This window comes from Symphalangus syndactylus, chromosome 3, assembly GCF_028878055.3.
Source record: "Symphalangus syndactylus isolate Jambi chromosome 3, NHGRI_mSymSyn1-v2.1_pri, whole genome shotgun sequence".
Lineage (NCBI taxonomy): Eukaryota > Metazoa > Chordata > Mammalia > Primates > Hylobatidae > Symphalangus > Symphalangus syndactylus.
The window spans coordinates 135,933,634-135,957,747 of record NC_072425.2 but is presented as its reverse complement, the minus strand read 5'-3'; the positions used below and the strand labels follow the sequence as shown (position 1 = coordinate 135,957,747).

The window sequence follows — 24,114 nt, the reverse complement described above, 5'->3', positions numbered from 1 at the left end:
CTTTTATGGATCCGCCTATATTTTGGCCTTCCATGAGTGATGGGGGAGAGCCAGACGTAACCCCTGCCCCTGGGAAGCTTGTACACATTTTTTTTCCCTCAAAGTTTACATCTTTTTGAGGAGAGAGACATAAGAAACTAGCCAGAGAGGCTGGGTGTGGTGGCTCTCACCTGTAATCCCCAGAATTTGGGGAGCTGAGACAGGAGGATTGCTTGAGCCCAGGAGTTCAAGAACAGCCTGGCCAACATAGGGAGACCCCATCTCTAAAAACAGAGAGAGAGAGAGAAAGAAAGGAAAGAAGTAAAGAAAGAAGAAAAAGAAACTAGCCAGAGACTATTAAATTGTGAACTCCTTGAAGGCAGGGACCATAGAAAGAAGAAAGAAAAGAGTACGTTGGCTACTTTGCTACTCTGTTTTATTTAATCCTCACAACAGCCCTGTGAGGTCAGTGTTATCATGATGCCAATTACAGAGGAGGAAAGAGTCAGCAAATGTTATGAAGTGAGCAGACTATGTCTGTGACAGGGGTGCGGAGGGTCAAATACCAAACCTCTACAGCTAGCTGGAACCTCACGGACCATCCTGTATCAGTTCTCTCTCCTCTGTGGGACTAACCTGGTGGTCGCCAAGCCTCTGGCTGAACCCTTTGATGACAGAACCCTTTACTGCCTCCCAGACCAGACACCTCCTGCCGTAGCCATCACCTCCAGTTCACTTATGTCACATCAGACTGCACCATTGTAGAAACTTTGTGAGTTTTATATATTTACTGTTTAGAGACAGGGTCTCTTTCTGACACCCAGGCTGGAGTGCAGTGGTGTGATCACAGCTCACTGCAACCTCAAACTCCTGAGCTCAAGTGATCTTCCCACCTCAGACCCTCAAGTAGTTGGGGCTCAGGCATGTATCACACCTGGCTAATTTTTGTATTTTTTGTAGAAACAGTCTTGCCATGTTGCCCAGGCTGATCTTGAACTCCTGGTCTCAAGCGATCCTCTTGCCTTGGCCTCCCAAAGTGCTGGAATCACAGGAGTGAGCCACCGTGCCTGGCAAACATAGGGAAATACAAAGTAGAAATTGCTAACATCCCATACTCAAGGCGACCATTGTGACTATTTTAGTCGTACTGCCCTTAGAGTCTTTTATTTATTTATTTATTTATTTATTTATGAATCGGAGTTTCACTCTTGTTGCCCAGGCTGGAGTGCAATGGCGCGATCTTGGCTTACTGCAACCTCTGCCTCCTGAGTTCAAGCAATTCTCCTGCCTCAGCCTCCCGAGTAGCTGGGATTACAGGCACCCACCACCATGCCTGGCTAATTTTTGTATTTTTAGCAGAGGCAGAGTTTTAGCATGTTGGCCAGACTGGTCTTGAACTCCTGACCTCAGGTGATACACCTGCCTCAGCCCCTCAAAGTGCTGGGATTACAGGTGTGAGCCATCCAGCCTGATTCTTTTTTTTTTGAGACAGAGTCTCACTCACTCACTCTGTTGCCCAGGCTGGAGTGCAGTGGCACAATATCGGCTCACTGCAACCTCCACCTCCTGGGTTCAAGTAATTCTCCTGCGTCAGCCTCCCAAGTAGCTGGTATTACAGGCATGCGTCACCACGCCTGGCTAATTTTTGTATTTTTAGTAGAGATGGAGTTTCACCATTATGGCCAGGCTGGTCTTGAACTCCTGACCTCAAGTGATCCGCTCACCTCGGCCTCCCAAAGTGTTGGGATTATAGGCATAAGCGACCGTGCCCGGCCTGCCCTTAGATTCTTAAAGAGTTCTTACTGAGGGGCGATAGAACATAGACATTGACAGGACTAGTTCTGCCATTAGGGTGCCTTGGTTTGCAACTCAGGTTATTTCTGTAAATTTGGGAAAGGGCCTCAGTTTCCTCATCTGTAAAAATATTATTTATCTCATAAGGTTGGTACGAGGAGTAAATGAGGTTATACATGTAACATATTAGCTTTTATCATTGTTATTGTACTAGAAAGTTCCTTGTTGGACTAAGCCCTGCCTTTCTCCCCATAGCTTGTATCCAAGAGCCCCTCAGCAGCCTTCACACATTGAGGTCAGCTCTCAAGCTCCCCTGAAAATTTCTGGCTCTGCTCTTCTATGTAAAATTGGATAGATAGGGTCCAGAGCAGGGCCGTTTTGGGATGGGTCCATCAGAGAAGAAGGTGGAGAAGAAACTTTTTCCAAAGAGGGCAGCCTGACACTGAGCCCAGTGAAAGTGGTCACTGCCCTGGCTGGGTGGAGACAGCTTCAGGCAATTTGTCTCCCATTAACTGAGAATGCTGGTACTTACTGTCTGCGGGCCAGGCGCTGTGACTTGCTTTTCTTGGCATGCGAATGGGCCTACCCACTCACCTAGACCCGTTGTAGATTTTTTTCTATGCTAAGACTTACAGTCAAGTGTATAACCATGGAACAAAACTTCCCTTGGTGCTGAGGGTAGCTGGTCTGTCTTGAGAGTGTTTCCAGTATGTCAGCTTTTTCTGTTTCTTTTTTCTTTCTTATTTTTATTTTTATTTTTTTGAGACAGTCTTGCTCTGTCACCCTGGCTAGAGTGCAGTGGCGTGATCTCGGCTCACTGCAACTTCTACCTCCTAAGTTCAAGCAACTCTCCTGCCTCAGCCTCCTGAGTAGCTGGGATTACAGGCATGCGCCACCATGCCCAGTTAATTTTTGTATTTTTAGTAGAGGCAGGGTTTCACCATGTTGGCCAGGCTGGTCTTGAACTCCTGACCTCAGGTGATCCTCTCGCCTCTACCTCCTAAAGTGCTGGGATTATAGGCGTGAGATACCGCTCCCGGCTCTCTGTTTTTCAAATGGATTTTTTTAGTCTGTGACATTAATTTAAACTTACGGTTAAAAATATATTTCTTTGACCTGCCCCCTGTGCAAGGAGGAGGTTAGTATTTTACATTTTATAGATGAAGAAACCGAGGCTTAGAGAGATGTCTGGTTCATAAAATCACAAAGTCAGTTAGTGGTGGGGCTAGAGTGAAAAACCATCCATCATTTGAATCATCAGCTTGTGCACCCTCTCTGCCTTCTCCCCAACTGGGTCACTAGACTGTGCACATACACTTACCCAGTGTGAGGGGCAGCAGCAGAGCTCAGAGCAGAGCTTCAGAGTCCCTGCCCTGGGTTCAGTTCTGGCTCTGCACTAACTGGCTGTGTAACCGTGGGTGAGGAACTTATTTCCTCCTTTGTTAAGTGGAGTGTGTGACACGTGCCTCCCAGGGTGTGTTGATGAGATGAAATCACACCTGTTAAGTCCCCAGCAGAATGCCAGGCCCATGGGAGCCTATGGAAAGGACACATTTTCTCTGTCCCTGCTCTCCACATGGTCACCACTCTTGCCATCGTGGAAACCAGCCTGGTGAGAACACCAGATAGTGACATCAAATGTCCCTGTGGGCATGAGCTGTAAGGCTGTGAGCATCAGTGGGAGGGGGCATCAGCTGGTCCTTCTTGCGTCTGGACCGCTTAGCCCCTTTCCCTCTCCTCTCTCCTCCTGCAGATTGTAATGTAGCAGACCCAGCCATGGCGGCCCCACAGCTGGGTCCCGGCCAAACCACCCAACTGCCCCTCAGCGAGAGCAGCGTGCCAGGCGCCCCGCACGGCCCTCCTCCTGGCCTTCGGCCTGATGCCCCTGGGGGCGGGGGCGGGGGCGGGGGCGTCCCCGGAAAGCCTCCCTCGCAGTTCGTATATGTCTTCACCACCCACCTGGCCAACACGTAAGTGCCTGGTGGGCAGGCCAAGTCTCTCTCTCTCTCTGCCCAGCACCTCTCAGCCTGGGGTTCCGAGGGAGCCCCATGCAGGGGCAGGGTGGGGTGGGTGAGGGTGGGGCTCCCTCCCGCTCACCTCTCTGAGCTGGCGGTGCCCCCGCTCTGTGCAGGGCTGCGGAGGCAGTGCTGCAGGGCCGGGCCGACTCCATCCTCGCCTACCACCAGCAGAACGTGCCCCGGGCCAAGCTTGACCAGGTAAGCGTGGCGCCTCTGTGAGCAGCAGGACTGGGCGGAATATCCCCTTACCTGTCTTATGCTCTCTTTGTCCTTCTGCAGGCCCCTAAAGTGCCCCCCACCCCAGAACCGCTACCCCTGAGCACACCATCAGCGGGCACCCCGCAGTCCCAGCCACCTCCACTGCCACCACCACCCCCGGCCCCTGGCAGTGCCCCACCTGCTCTGCCCCCAGAGGGGCCTCCTGAGGACAGCAGTCAGGACCTGGCCCCCAACTCGGTGGGAGCTGCCAGCACAGGTGGTGGGACTGGGGGCACCCACCCTAACACCCCGACGGCTACCACCGCCAACAACCCTCTGCCTCCTGGAGGAGACCCCAGCAGTACTCCCGGCCCTGCCCTGCTGGGGGAGGCAGCCCCCCCTGGAAATGGGCAGCGCAGCCTGGTGGGCTCAGAAGGCTTGTCCAAAGAGCAGCTGGAGCATCGGGAACGGTCCCTCCAGACGCTGCGAGACATTGAGCGACTGCTGCTCCGCAGCGGAGAGACTGAGCCCTTCCTCAAGGGGCCCCCAGGAGGAGCGGGTGAGGGGGGCCCACCAGCACAAGCCCCCCCTCCCCCCCAGCAGCCACCCACGGCCCCTCCCAGCGGGCTGAAGAAGTACGAGGAACCCTTGCAGTCCATGATTTCACAGACACAGAGCCTAGGGGGCCCCCCGCTGGAGCATGAAGTGCCTGGGCACCCCCCGGGTGGGGACATGGGGCAGCAGATGAACATGATGATACAGAGGCTGGGCCAGGACAGCCTCACGCCCGAGCAGGTGGCCTGGCGCAAGCTGCAGGAGGAGTACTACGAGGAGAAACGGCGGAAAGAGGAACAGATTGGGCTGCATGGGGGCCGCCCTCTGCAGGACATGATTGGCATGGGGGGCATGATAGTGAGGGGGCCCCCGCCTCCTTACCACAGCAAGCCTGGGGATCAGTGGCCGCCTGGAATGGGTGCGCAGCTGCGGGGGCCCATGGATGTTCAAGATCCCATGCAGCTCCGGGGCGGACCTCCCTTTCCTGGGCCCCGTTTCCCAGGCAACCAGATACAACGGGTGCCTGGGTTTGGGGGCATGCAGAGTATGCCCATGGAGATGCCCATGAATGCCATGCAGAGGCCCGTGAGGCCAGGCATGGGCTGGACCGAAGACTTGCCCCCTATGGGGGGACCCAGCAGTTTTGCCCAGAACACCATGCCCTACCCAGGTGGGCAGGGCGAGGCGGAGCGATTCATGACCCCCCGGGTCCGTGAGGAGCTGCTGCGGCACCAGCTGCTGGAGAAGCGGTCGATGGGCATGCAGCGCCCCCTGGGCATGGCAGGCAGTGGCATGGGACAGAGCATGGAGATGGAGCGGATGATGCAGGCGCACCGGCAGATGGATCCTGCCATGTTTCCTGGGCAGATGGCTGGTGGTGAGGGCCTGGCAGGCACTCCCATGGGCATGGAGTTTGGTGGAGGCCGGGGCCTCCTGAGCCCTCCCATGGGACAGTCTGGGCTGAGGGAGGTGGACCCCCCCATGGGGCCAGGCAACCTCAACATGAACATGAATGTGAACATGAACATGAACATGAACCTGAACGTGCAGATGACCCCGCAGCAGCAGATGCTGATGTCGCAGAAGATGCGGGGCCCTGGGGACATGATGGGGCCCCAGGGCCTCAGTCCTGAGGAGATGGCCCGGGTTCGGGCCCAGAACAGCAGTGGCGTGATGGGCGGCCCGCAGAAGATGCTGATGCCTTCACAGTTTCCCAACCAGGGCCAGCAGGGATTCTCTGGGGGCCAGGGACCCTACCAAGCCATGTCCCAGGACATGGGCAATACCCAAGACATGTTCAGCCCTGATCAGAGCTCAATGCCCATGAGCAACGTGGGCACCACCCGGCTCAGCCACATGCCTCTGCCCCCTGCGTCCAATCCTCCTGGGACCGTGCATTCAGCCCCAAACCGGGGGCTAGGCAGGCGGCCTTCGGACCTCACCATCAGTATTAATCAGATGGGCTCACCGGGCATGGGGCACTTGAAGTCGCCCACTCTTAGCCAGGTGCACTCACCCCTGGTCACCTCGCCCTCTGCCAACCTCAAGTCACCCCAGACTCCCTCACAGATGGTGCCCTTGCCTTCTGCCAACCCGCCAGGACCTCTCAAGTCGCCCCAGGTCCTCAGCTCCTCCCTCAGCGTCCGTTCGCCCACTGGCTCGCCCAGCAGGCTCAAGTCTCCTTCCATGGCGGTGCCTTCTCCAGGCTGGGTTGCCTCACCCAAGACGGCCATGCCCAGCCCTGGGGTCTCCCAGAACAAGCAGCCGCCTCTCAACATGAACTCTTCCACCACCATGAGCAACATGGAACAGGGTGAGTGAATGGCGCAGGCAGGCAGGTGCTGAGCAGTGTGTCTATGCTGGGGCTGGGCAGTGCGTGAGTAATGGCCTCTGTACCAGGGGACCAGAGGTGGCTGGGTCTGCTCACAGGGCAGATGATGACATTTGTAGGCTTTCTCAGGGGGTACCATGTGAGTCTCCCAGGCATTTTGAGTGATCGAACTTGGGGCCTGGGATCTTCCCCTTGCCTGGGGCCCTGAGGCTGCAGGGATTGCTTGAAGACTGGTGGGCTCTGGAGATAGGGGGGGCCTGTGGGTGTGTCTGAAGGACCAGGTGATTTGGGGAACTGACCTCTTCCTAAACCTCCCTGATATCCACAGCCGAACTCATCTGCCCCTCCCCAGTCACCCCTGCTCTCTTTGTCTCCCCATTTCTGTAGGTACCCTCCCGCCTAGCGGCCCCCGGAGCAGCTCCTCAGCACCTCCCGCCAACCCTCCCAGCGGCCTCATGAACCCCAGCCTACCATTCACTTCCTCCCCAGACCCCACACCTTCCCAGAACCCCCTGTCACTGATGATGACCCAGATGTCCAAGTACGCCATGCCCAGCTCTACCCCGCTCTACCACAATGCCATCAAGACCATCGCCACCTCAGACGACGAGCTGCTGCCCGACCGTCCCCTGCTGCCCCCCCCACCACCACCGCAGGGCTCCGGGCCAGGTGCGAGGACAGGCCAGGGCCCCAGGGAGGCCAGCTGGTGTGGGCACTGGGAGTGGGGAGCACAGCTGTGGTTGTGCTGGCTTTTTTGTGCCTCTGAAGGCCCTGGGCGTGGGGGTGGAGGCTCAGGGATGCTGTTCCCACTCACTGGAGTCATTAGTGAAACCCAGCCCAGAGCACTCGAGTGGTCTTTCCAACACCTGGTAGCGTGTCTGGCGAACTGGGCCAGAACTTGATCTCTTGGCTTCTAGCTTCAATGCCTCCAGTCCCTTCCCTCCCAGCCAGGGGAAGCCAGTGGTGAAAACTCCGACCCCTGGCACCCCCTGGCTTGGGAGTGGGGAAGGCCTGAACCCTGTACCCTCCCCGAGCTGGGCGCACCATGCCTGACCCCCTGTCTTCTATTCCCTACAGGGATCAGCAACAGCCAGCCCAGCCAGATGCACCTGAACTCAGCCGCTGCCCAGAGCCCTATGGGCATGAACCTGCCAGGCCAGCAGCCCCTGTCCCATGAGCCCCCGCCCGCCATGCTGCCCTCCCCTACCCCTCTGGGCTCCAACATTCCACTGCATCCCAACGCACAGGGGACAGGGGGGCCCCCTCAAAACTCCATGATGATGGCCCCAGGGGGCCCCGACTCCCTGAATGCCCCCTGTGGCCCGGTGCCCAGCTCCTCCCAGATGATGCCCTTCCCCCCTCGACTGCAGCAGCCCCATGGTGCCATGGCCCCCACTGGGGGTGGGGGCGGGGGGCCTGGCCTGCAGCAGCACTACCCGTCAGGCATGCCCCTGCCTCCCGAGGACCTGCCCAACCAGCCGCCAGGCCCCATGCCTCCCCAGCAGCACCTGATGGGCAAAGCCATGGCTGGGCGCATGGGCGACACATACCCACCGGGTGTGCTCCCTGGGGTGGCATCAGTGCTGAACGACCCCGAGCTGAGCGAGGTGATCCGGCCCACCCCAACGGGGATCCCCGAGTTCGACTTGTCGAGGATCATCCCCTCTGAGAAGCCAAGCAGCACCCTCCAGTACTTCCCCAAGAGCGAGAACCAGCCCCCCAAGGCTCAGCCCCCCAATCTGCATCTCATGAACCTGCAGAACATGATGGCGGAGCAGACTCCCTCTCGGCCTCCCAACCTCCCAGGCCAGCAGGGCGTCCAGCGGGGGCTCAACATGTCCATGTGCCACCCCGGACAGATGTCCTTGCTGGGCAGGACAGGCGTGCCCCCACAGCAGGGGATGGTGCCCCATGGCCTGCACCAGGGGGTCATGTCCCCTCCACAAGGCCTCATGACCCAGCAGAATTTCATGCTGATGAAGCAGCGGGGCGTGGGGGGCGAGGTCTACAGCCAGCCGCCCCACATGCTCTCCCCACAGGGCTCCCTTATGGGCCCCCCGCCCCAGCAGAACCTCATGGTGTCCCACCCCCTTCGGCAGCGCAGTGTGTCCCTGGACAGCCAGATGGGCTACCTCCCGGCGCCAGGCGGCATGGCCAACTTGCCCTTCTAGAAGTCGCTGCCGGGGCTGGAGCCGGGGCAATGTTGCAAATACGATAACCTTAACAAAGTTCTTCCCCTCAATGTTGGGATGGCCTGGGTCGTGGGGTGGGGTGGAGGGGGTGGGAGGGGGCTTGTGTAGGGAGTGGCATTTGTGGAAACCAGATGTGCTGGCAGCTTAGGGGGAAGTGGCAGAGTGGGGTGGGGAATTTTGGATTGGGGTTGGTTCCATTTCGGCCACCAGGACTGCCCCTCCCCTACTCCTCCCAATTCCTATGGAGCCTCTCTATTTTACCTCTTTCCCTGCATCCCTGCACCCACCACGCCCCCTTCAGCTATGCTTTGGAGTCCTGGATGGGAATCTGGGGGGAGAGAGGAAGGACAGGTCAGGTCTCCCCCAGCCCCTTCTGCTCCTGTCTCCTCGTGTTCACATTGCTGGAGCTCCACCTCCCTCTTGGTTTCTCTGTACCCGCCCATTTTCCTTCTGTCTTTACCTGCTTCGTATCCTTTCCCTGCTGATGTGGCTGACCCCTCTCCCACCCCTCCCTGCAGGCGGCTGGCCAGGTGGGCAGGTGCCAGCCGGAGCTGTAAATAGAGCGCTGCGCTTTTGTGCTGGTTTGTGCGTGTGCTGTATTTCTGTGTTTTGATAGAAGTCACACAAAAAAAAAAAAGGATAAAAGAAACCCTTCCCCCTTCTTCAAGTTATTGCTCCCTCCATTCCCCTGGACCCAGGGATGTGCAGCCCTACACGGCCACCCACTGTTTGCAGTGTCTCTGGGTCCCTAAGGGATACCATTCCTGTCCCCTCCCCAAATGGTAAAATGACGTAAATGACCCACTCCTAAACTGAGGTCAGACCACCTAGGCTTCCACCTGGTGAGCCCCAGCAGGGCTGAGATCCCCAGGGCGGCAGCCTGTCCGCTGCTGAGTGATTCAGGGAGAACATGTGTGCACGTGCATGTATGTTTGCCCACACCGGTGACACGGGGCCCTGGCTTCCCACTTTGGATGCCCGGGCATCCGCTGCTGCTACATCTTAGCCAGAACTTGAAGTCTTTTGTCCCAGTTTGGGATGAAGGAAAGGAGGAAGAGGCGGTGGCTGTGTGGCCCCCTTGAGTGGAGCCATGGAAGGGGTGGCATGGTGCCACTGGGGCCTGTGGTTGCAGTAGCCCTGGACCAGGTAACCTCCAGGGCCCTGACTTTTCCAGAGGCTGCTGCCACCTACTTCTTTTCAAAGAAGGGGGAGAACAGTTCGTCTGAGTCAGTGCACCTCCCCTCCAGTCTCCACTCCCTGAGGATGGAATCGGGGAAACAGCATCCTGCCGCCTCCTCTCTGCCTGCCCACTCACCGGCAAGGTTGTCCCTCTGCCCAGGGCTCAGGGCCATGTACCAGATCTGTCTGTGCCCACCCAGGCACAGCCACTGCCTCCCCCTCGGCTCCCTGCTCCTCCCCAGGAGAGCTCCCTATCCGCCTTTGGTCAGAGCTGAAGCCATATACGACTGGGTGTTTGTCCCCTACTTTGGCCCCAGGAGTACAAAACTTCTCCTTTTCTCACTTCCTTTCCTGCCTCGGGAGGTGGCAGGGCAGTTCCCTGGCTGAGGCCTTTTGCGCCCCACCTCCAGGACCAAGGGCCATTCTAGACAGGGTGTCTTCTACCAGGACCCGTCCCTAGCCTTCCTGGCCTGGAGGGCCTGGTCTCGCACTGGCAGCTGTAATACAAAGGGAACTCTCCCCACTTCTCCCAGCCTGGTGCTGTCCTCTCGGCCCACCATCGGCCAGGTCCAGCGCTTCCTCTGGGGCTGACAACAGGCCCCTGACTCACCCAGGTCACCTCCCAGGGGCCATGGCCAGGGCCTCTGTGTTTGGGGGGCCACTTGCCCTTCATCCTGCCAGGCGCTTTGCCCGCCCTGCCTCAGCCTGGGCCCTGTGCCCTTGAGCCCTCCACCCCTGGCCCAAGACCCCCCAAACTGTCTGACTCTGTGTTTCCTGCCCTGAGGAGAGAGGGGTCAGATCACAGCGGGCCGAGTGCCCTCTCCGTCCCCTCTCCTCCCACCCGTGCCACAGGCCAGCCTACTCTTCCCTCCATCCATGGCCATACCCCCAGCCATTTTGTACCATTATATAAATATATATATAAATATAAATATATAAATACAATATGTGAAGACATCTTCTTGGTTTTTATTTTGAAACAATTTTTAGGCTTGTTCCGGGGGTCTCTGTGCTGCCTGTACTGTATTGACCTGTTTTATAGGTGCCTTTTTATTAAAAAGAAAATTCAAAATCCAGCCTCTTGCCTCCTTGCCTCTGCTTCAGACTCCTCCATCGATTACCCAGCTTGCTAGGAGATACTCAGAGAAAAAAGGGGCCTCTTAGGGCTTCCTCGTTGTTCTGCCGTGAAGACACGCTCCCCTGAGCCACAGCTGTTACTTCCCCAGTGGGGCCTCCCAAGGAGCTTGGCTGCTTGGCTGCAGTGGGACAAGGGCAGGGTCCCTGACTCCCCACCCGATCAAAGGCTGGGGAGGTGGGAGGGAGCGCCCAGAACTGCCGGACGGGCCTCCTACACCCCAGGTGAGCAAACAAGCACGGAGCAGCTTCCTGCGGTTCCATCTGAGTGACATCCTCACGGGCAGGGCACGGCTTCCTGGGGCCTGGGGACTTCCCTGCCTCAATGTGTTTCTTAAACTTCCCTGCCTAAGGTGATGCCACGGAGGAGATGGTTGAGATGACTCCCACAGGCCCCTTCCAGTCCACCTTTCTCCATTCCGACTCTGAGTTTCCTCGGGTCTGTAGCTTATGGGAAGGGAGTGAGGAGGGGACAAGCCAGCCTCCTTCCCCATCAGTGCCCACAACCTCCCATCCCCTGGACCCAGCCACCCTAGGAGTTCTCCACCCCACTCCATCTCGCCTGGTGGAGGGGACCGCCGGGTTTGATTGATCTGTCTCCCTCCTTGGGGTTCAGGAAGAAAGCTCTTTTCTTTCCTCTGTCGGGTTTCTTTCTTGCTTCTTGGCCTTCACGCTTCCTCAGGTCACTGACTGGCCTCCAAGGCACCTAGAGTCGGCCCTGCCTGCAGACCACCCAGGATCTGGTGACATGGGGTGGACCCAGCGCTGTTTCGGTCAGAGCCAGGGGCAGCTACCTGAACTCAACCAGTCTGAGCCTTCTGCTTGGTCAAGATGACTGCAGGCTTGGGGGCCTGGCAGAATGTCTGTGTTTTTAGGGACTGAGTTTCTGAAGGCCACACTCTGCTGCCAGCTGGCCTTTCCTCAGCCTTAACCCCCACTCATCCCCTAGTGCTCAGCTTCTGGCTTGGTTTGACAGGTGGGCAGGAGGAGAGAGGGGAAGCTGTGGAGGTCAGCAGCCCCTAAGCTGATGGAGTGTGTTCTGGGAGGGGCAGGCGCTCTCCGTTGGCAAGGGCAGAAGTAGAAGTTGTTTCTTGAGCATTGGATGATTAGGATGGGAGGTGCGTGAGGTTCTCTCAGCCCAAGGGGGTGCAGATGGATAGAGACAGCCTTCACTGTGCCTTCGAGCTGCTTTCCGCTCCCTGGGCTCCAGCCTAGCCCCAGGGCTGGCAGAAGAGCTGGCAGGGACATTCTAGAAATGGGGGTTGGTTCCTCTAGCTACCCCAGCTGAGGATACTCCTAGGACACTCTTAGCCATGGTGAGCCCTTAGGATCCCAGCTCCTGTTGGAAGGAGCATCTAGCATCACTGCATGCCCCAAGGAAAAGCAGCAATAAAGGGGGACACTGGGACCTAGAACGTGGTGAGGGAGGTGGCATTCTCTGACTCAGAGAGACTGCTCTTGCGCCAGCTAGGGAAGAGATGGCACAGGGAGGCAGGGCCGGTACAGCCCAGCTTGGTCAGGAGCCGCGACAGGTCACTGCGGAACTTCACGCCAGCGAAAGTGTAGAGCATGGGGTTGAGGCAGCAGTGGGCCAGGCCCAAGAACTCACACATGGTGATGGCCACGGGGAGAGAGCCATTCAGCTTGCAGGTATTGTCCACGGCCTTCAGCCTCGCCAGGGTGTCCAGGAAGATGACGATGTGGTAGGGTGACCAGCAGAGGAAGAAGATGCTTGTCACCAGGATGGCCACCCTGACTGCCTTCTGCCGCTGAGGGCGCCGCTGGGCCTGGCGCAACCTGTGCACTACCCCCACGTAGCACCAGCCCATCACCAGCATGGGCAGCAGGAATCCCGCCACATGGTAGAGGAATCGGGAGGTGAACCAGGCATGCGTTTCGGCTTGGTTCTCTTGGGAGAAGGTGCAACGTGGCAGGGAGTTGTTGTGATGGGCTTGGCTGACTTTGGCGAAGAGAATCTCTGGCAAGGCAAACAGGAAGCCCACCAGCCAGATGGTCCCACAGGTGATGTGGATGGAGAGGAGGCGGCGGTGGCGGTAGGCATGGACGGCATGGACAATGGCCAGGTAGCGGTCCACGGCGATGCAGGCCAGGAGCAGGCTGCTGCAGTAGAAGTTGACTTTGTGCAAGGCAATCACAGTTTTGCAGAGGAAGTTCCCCAGGACCCAGCCCACAGAGCCCTCCGCCACGGCAAAGGGCAAGATGAAGACCAGCAGGAGGTCGGCCACAGCCAGGTGGAACAGGAAGGTCTCCGTGGAGCTGCGTGTCTGCCGGTGCCGCTCTAGGATCACCAGCACCAGGACGTTGCCGATCACGCCCAGGAGGAAGATGAGGCTGTAGGCCACGGGCACGAACACGGCCTTGAAGGAGGCCATGAGGGGCCCCTCTGTGGCAGGGCAGAGATGATTTTCCACCAGGGAGGTGTCGTTATAGTTGTCCAATCTGTCCAATTCCCAGAACTGCAAAGGCAAGGAGACGGGAGGGTGAGGACCTGAGGACCTGTCTTTCCTTTCTGAGAGGAACTCTAGCTCTCTTGGAGGTTTTTTCCTACGTAGGGCCCACTGACTAAATGTCAAGTTTCAAATTTCAATTTTGAACAAATCACTTTGTCTTTTCCAACTTCAGTTTTTCGCCTGTCAAAGGGACCGCATTCCTTAGAGTGGTGGTGCAGATGAAGAGAGGCGTGCGGGTGGCCGAGCTTTGTAAGTGCTGAAGGGTTGGACCCCATAAGTCAGCTTGTGTTTTTGGGTCCTCATGTATGGAAGCCTGCAGCCTTGGGGGCTGGAGTCACAGGACTTCAATTTGGGGAGTGGACCTGCTTGGTACAAGGACACATCTGTTCCAGTTCTGAGCAGAACAGTCGGACACTGCAACTTAGCATTGTGCTGGGGGCTGGGGGCGGGCAGATGCTGACGTGGGCTGCAGGCTCCCTCCTTATGGGTCTCCCTGTTCCTGACTGTCACTGTTATCACTGAAATGGCAGTAATAGCCTCCCATCTGGTTCAATATGCACAACCCGCTCAAGGTATGTAATATAATTCCTATTTCACAGATGTGTCTTGCTAAAGATCAGGTTTGTGTGAACCGACGTTTATCTACTTCCAAAGCCAATACCTCCCACTGAACAACCCTGCCTGGGCTTTCCTTCTAGGGGCAGCAGATGCAGGCTCCCTGCTACTTCCCATCACTGGCAACCTCCCTGCAGCTGGAAGTACTCAGAAGCAGAAAGCCCAGCGGCAGAGAGAGGCAGGAGAAAGTGAGGGCAACACGGGGAGACTGGCAGGAGAGAAGGGGGGAGACTGGCAGGAGAGAAAGAGAGAGCCTGCTCCAAGTGCAGGGGGCGTGCCTGTGATGTCTCCGGAAGTTCCCTCCTCCCCATCCTCCTCTTCCTCTCCCCATCACCCCCCCTCCATCACCCCAGCACTCAGGTTGTTTACCCAGCTAACCACAAAGGAAGACATGTGCCTGTTTTCACACCTTTCACTCACAGCTGTCCCCTGCACCTGTTCCTCCTCACCTCCCAGCTCTGTTCTTCCCACCCTCCCTACCCAAGCCCCTCCCCAGGCAATTCAAAACCAGTTATAACCAACCTATGTGGGTTCAAAATGGCAATACTATGAATGATGAGCCCCAGGGAGGCAGAGGATGGGATGGGGTACGCTGTCCACCAGGCTCCGGGTGGCTTAATGGTGCCCCCATTTCAGGAGAGCAAGGCACCCCCACAAGGAGGGGATGGTCACACTGGGTGCCACAGGGCTTTCTTGCCTCTCAGGAGCCACAGTTGTGGGTCACACACTCACTCCTAATGCTGAGAAGACCCATTCTCCAACCTGGGTCTTTCCTTCTGGCTCTGCGGGAATGGGGGTCTATGAGAAGGAGGTGTGGGAGATACATCAGTGCAAGGGTAGAGCCATCTGCCAACCCTTCCTGCAGCATCCCTCTGCCATTGCCTCAGTCTAGTCTTCCTTCTCTTCACTCTAATGCTCAGGAGACCATCTCTCCATGGGTCCCATCCCCACCAGCTTCTCTACTCCTGTCCACCTCCTGCACAGAGGACAGGGTAAGTTTTCTGAAACACAAATCCCATCGCATCAATGTTCTGCTTAAAGTCCTTTACTGGTTCCCCATCACCTATAAGCAGTGGTTTCCTTTTGCTTTTTGTCTTTATCTTATTTTTTCAATTTCACTTTTTTTTTTTTTTTTTTTTTTGAGGTGGAGTTTTGCTCTTGTTGCCCAGGCTGGAGTGCAGTGGCACGATCTCGGCCCACTGCAACCTCTGCCTCCTGGATTCAAGCAATTCTCCTGCCTCAGCCTCCCAAGTAGTTGGGATTCCAGGCATCTGCCACCATGCCCAGGTAATTTTTTTGTATTTTTAGTAGAGACAGGGTTTCACCATGTTGGCCAGCTGATCTCAAACTCCTGACCTCAAGTGATACCCCCGCCTCGGCCTCCCAAAGTGGTGGGATTACAGGCATGAGCTACCATACCTGGCCTCAATTTCACATTTAATAGCAAAGTCAGCTATGAGAAAAAGTCATATTTGTGATAATGTTCATCAACAGAAGATTGATTCGAGTCTGAGCATGGTGGCTCAGGCCTGTAATCCCAGCACTTTGGGAAGACAAGGCAGGAGGATCACTTGAGCCAGGGAATTTGGGACTGCAGTGAACTATGATCATGCCACTACGCTCCAGCGTGGGTAACAGACCAAGACCCAGTCTCAAAAAAATAAAAAAGAAAAAGATTGGAGTAAGCCAAACTTAGTGCGATTCACACATTGCTAAATTTCAGAACTGCTGGGCACAGTGGCTCCCAGCACTTTGGGAGGCTTAGGTGGGAGGATTGCTTGAAGCCAGGAATTCAAGACCAGCCTGCACGACATAGCGAGACCCCATCTCTACAAAATATTTTTTTTTTAAATAAAGTTTAGAACTCATTGCAGAACATCCCATGCAGTAGGATTCCATGGAATTTCTCCGCCAGACACACACCTTTGTTTTTGTTTTTTGATTGATAGTGTCTTGCTATGTTGCCCAGGCTGGAGAGCAGTGGCTATTAATACGTGTGATCATAGCACACTACAGCCTTGACCTCCTGGCCCAAGTGATCCTCCTCCTGCCCCAGCCTTCTGGGTAGCTAGGACTGCAGGTGTGTGAAAACAGTGCCCAGCTCCAAGGACTTTCTTTAGAGTATCCATGACTGTGTGTGTGTCACAGGGTTCCCCTGGAGTGGGGAGTGGTGCTGGGGCTCCAGGCTCCCCTCCTTGACTTTAAACTAGAGCTCTCCACTTTTGACTTGTGTAGTGCTTCACACATAAGCTTTCGTTGAAGAAAATGGTTCTACTTTCATTTGAAAACCATGGACCTGTGGGATGAAGTCTAACCTCCCAACAGAGCCTTTATGTTCTTCCCGAATGTATATTCCTCTGACCTTTCAAACTTTGTCTTCTATTAATATATTATTGCTCTAGACCACCTCCCAGCCTTTCCCCAACACCCCAACACATTCCTGTCTCCAAACCTCTGCTTGGCCTTTTCCTTCTGCCTAGCAGGTCTTTCTTTCCAAATTTGCCTATCTAATTTCTACCCTTCCTCCAAAGCTGATTCAATCCCATCTTCAGACATCCTTCCCGGCTCCCCTCTTGTAATTCTCTCTTCTCCTTATGATGCGTGTGCATTTATTACAGCACCCAGGGTTGGGATGACCACTTTCTAACCAGATGGCGAGGTCTTAGAAGCAGGCCTTCTGTGTCCCCCTCCCAAGGCCATGTGTTTTACATAGGACAGATGTATGCTGGCCTGCTCTGAAAGCAGTTTCCCAGAGAAGGCCAGGAGACCTTATAATCTGAGACTTAGGCAAGTGCCTCTGCAGGGACTCACTCCATAATCTTCTGCATTCTGCCTTCTCCCAATAACCTTGACGGCCTTGATCCTAGATCCTATCTTGAGTGCTCTCACTCTATTGGGAGCTATTTCCAATATTGTCATTGAGCACACCCACTTGACTAATACTGGAATTCAGCAGTCTTCACGCAGAGCCAAGCCGTCAGACAGGGAGAGGGAAGCAGGGCCTGGGGTGGTCAGCAGGGTTGGACTCCACCTACCTTGGCTGTGCCTGGGTGAGGGCTTAGGTCCAGCCAGCCTATCTGACCCAGAAAGCCCTGGGTTTCTGGGCTTGTCCTCCACTCAAGTTCTTGCCCTTCAAAGGTTCCAGGCTGACTGAGTTATTGCTCATCTAAAGTCAATGCAGTGGGACATCTCCCTAGGGCTCCCATCTCCTGAGAACCAGATTTAGAGGGGGCTTGGGAGGGGCCTGTGTCTTCCTCCTTGCCAGGAGGTATTTGTCTGGCAGCGTTCAGAGAGGGTAAGATGGGAGGAAGCTGGTTTGAGGGGTGCTGGGAATTGACAGCACATCTCAGCAGGAGGTGTCAAACAGATGTTTTGGGGGTTCGGGAGTGGCACATGTTAAAGCCACTTCCCACACATAGGAGTTCTAGCTCCCCCAATCTCCCCCAAACTATGGAGAGAGGCAATAAAGCAAGGTTGGCTCTGGCCTCATGGGAAGTTGAGGAATCAGGAATCCTGAATACCGTGGGGCATGTGCTGCTGAAGGAAGCCCTCCAATCCCACACCCAGAGGGAGCACAGGGCAGACCATTTGCATGAGTGGTGTGCCCATTCTTTGACATGAAAAGCTGCAGAAACCCAAGGCCCTCATGCACACACACACTCTTGACAGCAACACGTACCTTGCATAGACACAGGTGCCAAGATGGGCCACAGCAGCATGTGGCCTAGACAGGCACCCAGCAAGCAGACAACAGCCTGGTCATAGGCCAGGGCCGCATGCCCCAAAGAAGGCAAGAAACACAATGACCAGAATGAGGCTGAGAGTGGAGCTAGAATCTAGTTAGAAAATTGCTGTAAGCACTGGGGAGGAGCAGGGGCTGTAACAGTGTCCAGTATTGAGGGGCTTAGGGGGAAGTGGGGGGTGTAAGGAGATGCAAAGTGCTTGGCCTGTGGTAGGGCCTAAAATGTTACTCTTCTCCTTCACTCCACTGTAGGATGCAGGCTCCTCCCTGGATAATTAAGTCTCCAAGCCCCACCTGACTTCTCCAAATAATGAGACTGCCCCACTGCCCAGCATTGGCCAGCATGGAGCTCAGCTCACATTTGCTAATGGGGATTCTATGTCAGCAGGTGCATTGGGCAGGGGTGTCTAGCATGCCTCAGGGATCTATCCTGGGGGTCCCCTCCTCTTCAGCACTCTCAATCCAGCTTTGGGGGCACTCTCAGGCAACATAGAGTTCTTTACAAGCTGGAACCATGGGTCCAACCTAACCAGATGAAATTGCATGGGGAAAAATACACAAGCCAGGACTCAGGTTTAAAACATTACCCGTCCAGGGATAAGTTAGGGAGGACCAGGTAACAACAGTTCGTGAGAAAGACTTGGGAGTTTGTTGCCTACAAGCTTAAGATGAGTCGTGGGAGTGACGTGGCCAGCAGAAGGGCCATTGTTACCTTCATCTAGGTGAACAGAGGCCTGTAAGTGGGCAGCTGACACCAGCCCAGTTTGGTTGGTCTGGACAAGGACGACCACTTTGTTGAGGGGCTTGGAAAACCCTGCCAGTAGAGGAAATTTTCAGGTACTAGGGGTGTAGTGTCTGGGACAGAGAAGACTTGAGTCCCTGAGGGCTGATGTCAAGGCTTGGAAAGAAGCTCCATGGGCAAGAGGGCGGCAATGGACTCTCACTGTGAGCTTCCAGGGGGCAGTCTAGAAGTACTGGGCAGAAGCTGAGGGGGTAGCGTTTCAGTCAAAGGAGGGAGAACTTTCTAACAGGCAGAACTGTCCAGCAATGAGATGGTACCTTTAGGAAGGAGAGGAACGTTTGAGCCCAAGTGTGTGGGAAGAGATTCCTGCCCTGGGAAGAAGGAGGCTGGACTCTGCCTTCAAATGCCCCTCGCTCCCACTCCCAGATTCTCTGTCTGTCCTGCCCTGCCTGGGGCTGAGCTGGTTCTCAGCATGATCTCCATCTAGCTCAGTAGCCGGAGACTTTGTTTTTCTAGTCCATTCTGCCGCCAGTGAATGCCCCAGCCTGACCTTGCTTCTCAGCCCCGAGGAGGGGGCAGGGCTGCCTGCATGCGTGGCTTACTCAGGCCGAACCCCAGGACTCCAAGGCCTGAGTCATGCTGGCCGCGGGAGGTGTCTGCACACAGACGCCAGTCATTGCTGTGGCCAGGGGGAGCACACAAGCTCCATATCCTTTTATGTCCCTGTGTGGATATTCCCAGCCAAGGGTCAGGAGCTGTGAGTGGGGCTGGCCAGGGTATCTGTCATTCCAGCCTTCAGTGGCTTAAGGGGAGCAGGGGTCTGGAGGAATGAGACTGGGCTGTGGGTGAGGGTGTAGGTCTGTACCCCTTACCCCATCTTTCTTCAGGAGGCCCACAGCCCCTAAAGACCATCTGAGACTCTGGCTTGCCATTTGTCACATCTCCCTTGCTGCACCCACAGCCTTCAGGGACAAGTCTTCCATCTCTACCCGTGGGTTTTGGCCATTAGAAGCAGGTACTGTGCTGGATGTGGTTTTAGGGGGAGAGTTCAAGCTACTCCAAGCCTCTGCAGCAAGTCTTTAGGCTTAAAGGGGCCCCACCTGGCACCACAGCGTCTCTTTGCCCTTTGGATACAGAGTCACACAATCCAAGGTGCAGGCAGACAGGCCTCCCAGGTGTGTGTGGCAGCCTCTTGAAACCATCTCCTGGGTTGGGAATATTTTTCCCCACCACTCTTGAAAGAATGTTCATTCTTGTGTCCTGATTCTTAGGTCCACATACGCGGCCACCGTTTCTGCCGTTCTGCTAGAGGAGTGGGATCAGCTGCAGCCTGCGTCCGTGGAGAAAGCAAGAGTTCCTGGCGGAGACTCTGCAGTTTGTATGCCTGAACCCAGATTCACTTCGACCCTGACCCATCCTCAGCCCGGCCTTGAGGCTCTCCTTCATCTCTGACCCCTCCAACTACACCCCAGTTGGGCCTTCTCTGCTGGGGTTCCTCTGGGACTTTTGACCTGGTTGCGGGGGGCGGGTGGAGAACCTCCCTTTCCCCTAGATGAAGCCCAGAAAGAGCCTGAGCTGGTTTTGGTTCCTCTTCTTCACACCTCCATGATGAAATGAGATGGTCCACGTGGACAGGCTGTGTCCCCTGTGATGCTCTGGTCACACTGAAGTCATGATGTGTGGTAATTGTCTATGGAGAGGGGTCATAGAAAGCCAGGCTCTGGGGCTTGGGCCAGCTTCACCCTGCGCTATAGCAGCTTCCCCTCCTGGCTGGTGTGCAGGGTGGGGCTGGAGGTATAGTTTATGACCAGCCTCTGTGGATGCCCCAGCCCAGGCCCTGGTTCTGTTGGAAGGAGGCTCTCAGATCAAGGGTCGCATAGACAGGGTCTGCTCTAGGTCTGCCTGGATCTGCCTTTCCAGCAGGATGGGTCCCTGGCATGCCCACCCCAAGACCTGGAATCTTCTTGTTCCTGGTTTTAGCCATCTAATTTTTTTCTATTTGGACAATTCATTCATGAGAATTAGCAGCCCCTCCCCACCCCCCGGCCCCTGCCTTAAAGAAGTGGACATTTTAAGCGGCTCGAGTTGGTCTTCGAGTTCAAGAGGACAAATGGAATACAGAATGACCAACATGGCTTATGGCCAGGAGCCCCCAGTTCCTTTTTTTTTTTTTTTTCTGGCAAGTCTGTGTAACCAAAAGGCCCCAGTTCTTAGCTCAACATTAGAGTGTAAAACCCAGTGTTCAAGGAATGTGAACCAATACTTGGTATGGGCAAGGACAAGGAGAATAGGAAGCAGAAGGAATAGAAGAACCCGGACTAACTCCAGAGGAAAATGGTGAGCTAAGACCTTTACTGCATCACAAATCAATAAATACTTATTGAGAAGCTGCTACGTGCAAGATTCTCCTGCCTGTACCACTGTGCCCGGGGTTTTTGTACTGTGACACTGAGGGACAGTCTGCCAAGCTGCTCACGGCCCTTCAGTGAATGGGTGAGGGTGGAGGAAAGGGTCTGTATTCTGAGTGGACATTGGACCTGGAGACAGGGTATGTAGGAGATTCGTGAAGCGGGAACAAGGCACTGGTGGCTGGCTGAAGAGCTCCAGAGCCCAGATGGTCCTAGGACTCCTGGGCTTCTGGCTAGACCCTGAGTCAGGGATCCAGATATTGGAATGCCTGGCTGAGGATCACTCATTTGAGGTGTGACACGAAGCAAGTCACTGGGTACCTTTCCCCCAGATGTAGGTTTTCTTGGGACATACTCTGCTGCCCCTGCCCCCTGCCACCACCTGTCTCTAGTAGGTCACTCAGTGAGGTGAGGCGTGCAGTTAGGGGAAACTCTTAAGGTTTCTCAGAAGCTGGGACCCGCCGGGTCTCCAGTCGGTTACTAAGATATCCAACTGGGTCAGGGCTCGTGGTCAGTTTGAAGCTGCAGGCAGAGGAAGACGCCCAGTAACCTAATCAGGCGAGGCCAGTGGCCATGACCGGGGGCCAGGGTGGGAGCACATTGCCCCTTTAGGGCCGCGGGTTTTTAGTCTGATTTGGGATATTGCCCAGACTCTGTGATTAGACTCAGGGCAGCTTCGTGGGCTTGCAACTGGTGCGTTCACACGGGGTCTGCACCCAGCAGGAACCCCCCACGTGGTTTAGTGCTCTGCTGTTGCCTTCTTATAGTAATTTTTCAACAAGGGGCCCCATGTTTTCATTTTGCATTGGGTCCCACAAATTATGAAGCAGGTCCTGATTAGATGAATGGTCCGGCTTTGATTCCACCTGTGGTTTGGATCTGAGGGGCCAGGCTTTGGGTAGTCAGCCCTTCTGCCCACTTTCTCCCCGTGTCCTACTTACACTTCCCAGCCTTGGGATTTGGGCAAGCGAGAGGTGGGCTTCTCCAAGCAAGTCTGGGAACATGGCTGGTGGAACTACAAAGTCCACTCCACAAAGTCCACTCCAGCCGGGGGAGCAGGAGGGAGTCAGACAATATCTCAGGGTAAGTTTGGGCCAGGAGAGTTGGTAAGAGCCAGGGTTTGGCTCCTTCGTGATCTAACCCAGAATGCAGCCCCGAAACCAGTCTTCTCCCCAGGGGGAGAAAAGACCGTGAAGAAGTTTCCAAGAAACGCTTACAACCAGCCTCTGCCGTCGGCTCACAAGGAACCCTGTGTTTCTCTGGGTGAGTTGCTCCACACACACACACATCTTTTGGGAGCCCAGTGACAACCGAGTCAACTGCACCACTACACTTCACTGGAGAGACTTGAGTGGTGGCAGCGTAGTGCTGGAGACCATTTTCTTAGCCCACCCAAGAAGCCTTTCCAAGAATACCTTATCTCTAGAGATTCTACAACAGGATCCAGGACATTTTTCAGATTAACAGTTTTCTCACCCTGCTCCCTGACTCCAGCCTGCTGGGATCCTCTTCCTTGCTACCATCTGGTCTCACATTTCCTCAGTTTAGCACATAGTTGTTGTCTAATAGCTTCCCGTGAGTGATTTTTTTCTCTGGCCAGAGCAGAAGCTATTTGAGGGCAAAGACCAGGTCCTCAACTTCTCCACCCAACACAGAATGTAGTGCCCTGATGATACAATCATATGGTGAGAGACGAACAGCCATGTATTCATTGACTGATTAGCAATGCCAGCCTCCTTACGGTAAGAAAACCTCCAAAGTACTTTCCTGTCTAGTTCCATATTCCGACCCTAAGAGAAAAGGAGAGAAAGAATGGAGAGGTGAAGTATCCTGTTCCCAGTCACATAGCAACTCAGAGGAGGATGCAGGGCCTGAACCCGTGTCTTCCAGCTTCCTCTAAAGGTTGTCTGCTAAGGACAGCAGCTCTCCTTATCTGCTTCTTCCACAGAATGGAAAATAAACTCTTAAAGGGCAGGAGCTGACTGACCTGTCTAGATTTTACAGATCCACAGTGGGAGAGGATTCCCACGCTGTCCCCTCTCCCTCGGACTCTGGCAGAGGATATTAGAATTCCAGACAGGGCCTCGGCGACAGGAAGCTACCCGTGTCTACTCACCAGGTCCTCCAGGTTCTCGAGGTCCATTTCCAGCATTAGCGGGTAGTTCATGGCTGTGCCGGCTGTGAGTCACCAGACTGGTCACTGTCTGATGTTGAGAGGCTCCCCGCCAGGTGCCTCTAGAGAGGTGGCAGCCGTCAGCTGCAAATTTAAGCAAATGAGCTGCGCATCGTCTCCTGAGGCTGTAGGGCCGCGACCTGCCTCACAACTCATCACTTTTTTTTTTCCACTGGGTCTTTTCTGTTTTTTTGAAGAAAGAGGGAAAATCCCCCACAGCATCAGTGCTAGTCAAGCATTTCAGCTTCTTTCCCGGCAACAATTGTCTCAACTGGGGCCTATGACTAGTTTAAAGGCTGCCCTCACTTCTCCTCCCTATAGCCCCAATAAGGGGCTCACAACTTGTAATGAAACCACCATACAAAGTCAGCAGGTTGATGAGGGAAACTCCTGATCAACAGAGAACAGGAGAAGAGCTCTCCTAGCAACCTCTCCTCCAAGCCACCTCCAAACCTTCATCTTCCTCACCACTAGGGTGATCAACCATTCCAGTCTGCCCAGGACTGAAAAGCCCCTTGACTTGGGAAACCCCTAAGTCCTGGCAAATTAGGGCACTTGGTCAAACTACTTGCCACCATCCTTTTGCCCAACAGGGGCAAAACCCCTTCCCTTCTCAGCTCAAGTTCAGAAAAGATAGGTTAGAATTTTTCAAAGGGAACAGCAGGAAAACAATACTGGAAGACAAAAGTGAAATCAACTTTGGAAGGCCGAAGCAGGAGGACCGCTTGAGGCCAGAAGTTGGATACCAGCCTGGGCAACATAGCAAGACCCTGTTTCTAAAAGAAAAAAAAAAGTGAAACCACCAAGAAAAGTACATAGTTACAGAGTCATTTTCTGACTCACAAATAATGATGTTCTATCTATAAATTAACTTGGTTTGCTCATAAATTATTAACCGCGTAGACTACCAAGCTAGAGAGGACTTCAGAAATCATCCAGTCTAACCCTCAATTTTTATTCAGGAGGTCTGTGAGGCCGAGAGGGAGAGCAACTTACCCAAGATCCCACAGCTAACCAGTGGCAGAGCTGGGACTTGAACTCAGGTCTTTTGATTCCACCTTTAGTGTTTGCTCTACTCCAGGC

General features: G+C 55.0%; 2 protein-coding genes across 10 annotated transcripts in view; one reads left to right on the top strand and one right to left on the bottom strand.

The window, feature by feature from the left end:
- BCL9L (BCL9 like) overlaps nt 1–10,822 on the top strand; it is a 29,248-nt gene extending 18,426 nt beyond the window's left edge. For all 8 annotated transcript variants that reach the window (XM_063636559.1, XM_055273395.2, XM_055273391.2 and 5 more), the window contains 5 exons: nt 3,527–3,743; nt 3,905–3,989; nt 4,071–6,357; nt 6,763–7,044; nt 7,453–10,822. In XM_063636559.1, coding sequence (XP_063492629.1) covers nt 3,527–3,743; nt 3,905–3,989; nt 4,071–6,357; nt 6,763–7,044; nt 7,453–8,546 — 3,965 coding nt within the window. In that variant the 3' untranslated portion in view covers nt 8,547–10,822. The remainder of the gene's footprint in view (nt 1–3,526; nt 3,744–3,904; nt 3,990–4,070; nt 6,358–6,762; nt 7,045–7,452) is intronic.
- CXCR5 (C-X-C motif chemokine receptor 5) lies at nt 10,694–23,894 on the bottom strand. Of its 2 annotated transcripts, none has more exons than XM_055273407.2 (2): nt 22,975–23,894; nt 10,694–13,357 (listed from the first exon to the last, which is right to left on the bottom strand). In XM_055273407.2, the coding sequence occupies exons 1-2, from the start codon at nt 23,023–23,025 to the stop codon at nt 12,290–12,292; spliced, it is 1,119 nt and encodes a 372-aa protein (XP_055129382.1). In that variant the 5' UTR covers nt 23,026–23,894; the 3' UTR covers nt 10,694–12,289. The 2 variants fall into 2 exon arrangements, with proteins under 2 accessions (XP_055129382.1, XP_063492652.1); XM_063636582.1 differs by lacking the exon at nt 22,975–23,894 and adding an exon at nt 22,846–22,957.
- Between the last annotated feature and the right edge of the window lie 220 nt (nt 23,895–24,114).

Bases quoted from the DNA above. Each gene is read 5' to 3' on its own strand.
- CXCR5 (XM_055273407.2), bottom strand. From the start codon at position 23,025: ATGAACTACCCGCTAATGCTGGAAATGGACCTCGAGAACCTGGAGGAC. The intron at 13,358-22,974 runs GTGAGTAGACAC...TTGCCTTTGCAG, and splicing joins TCGAGAACCTGGAGGACCTG to TTCTGGGAATTGGACAGATT.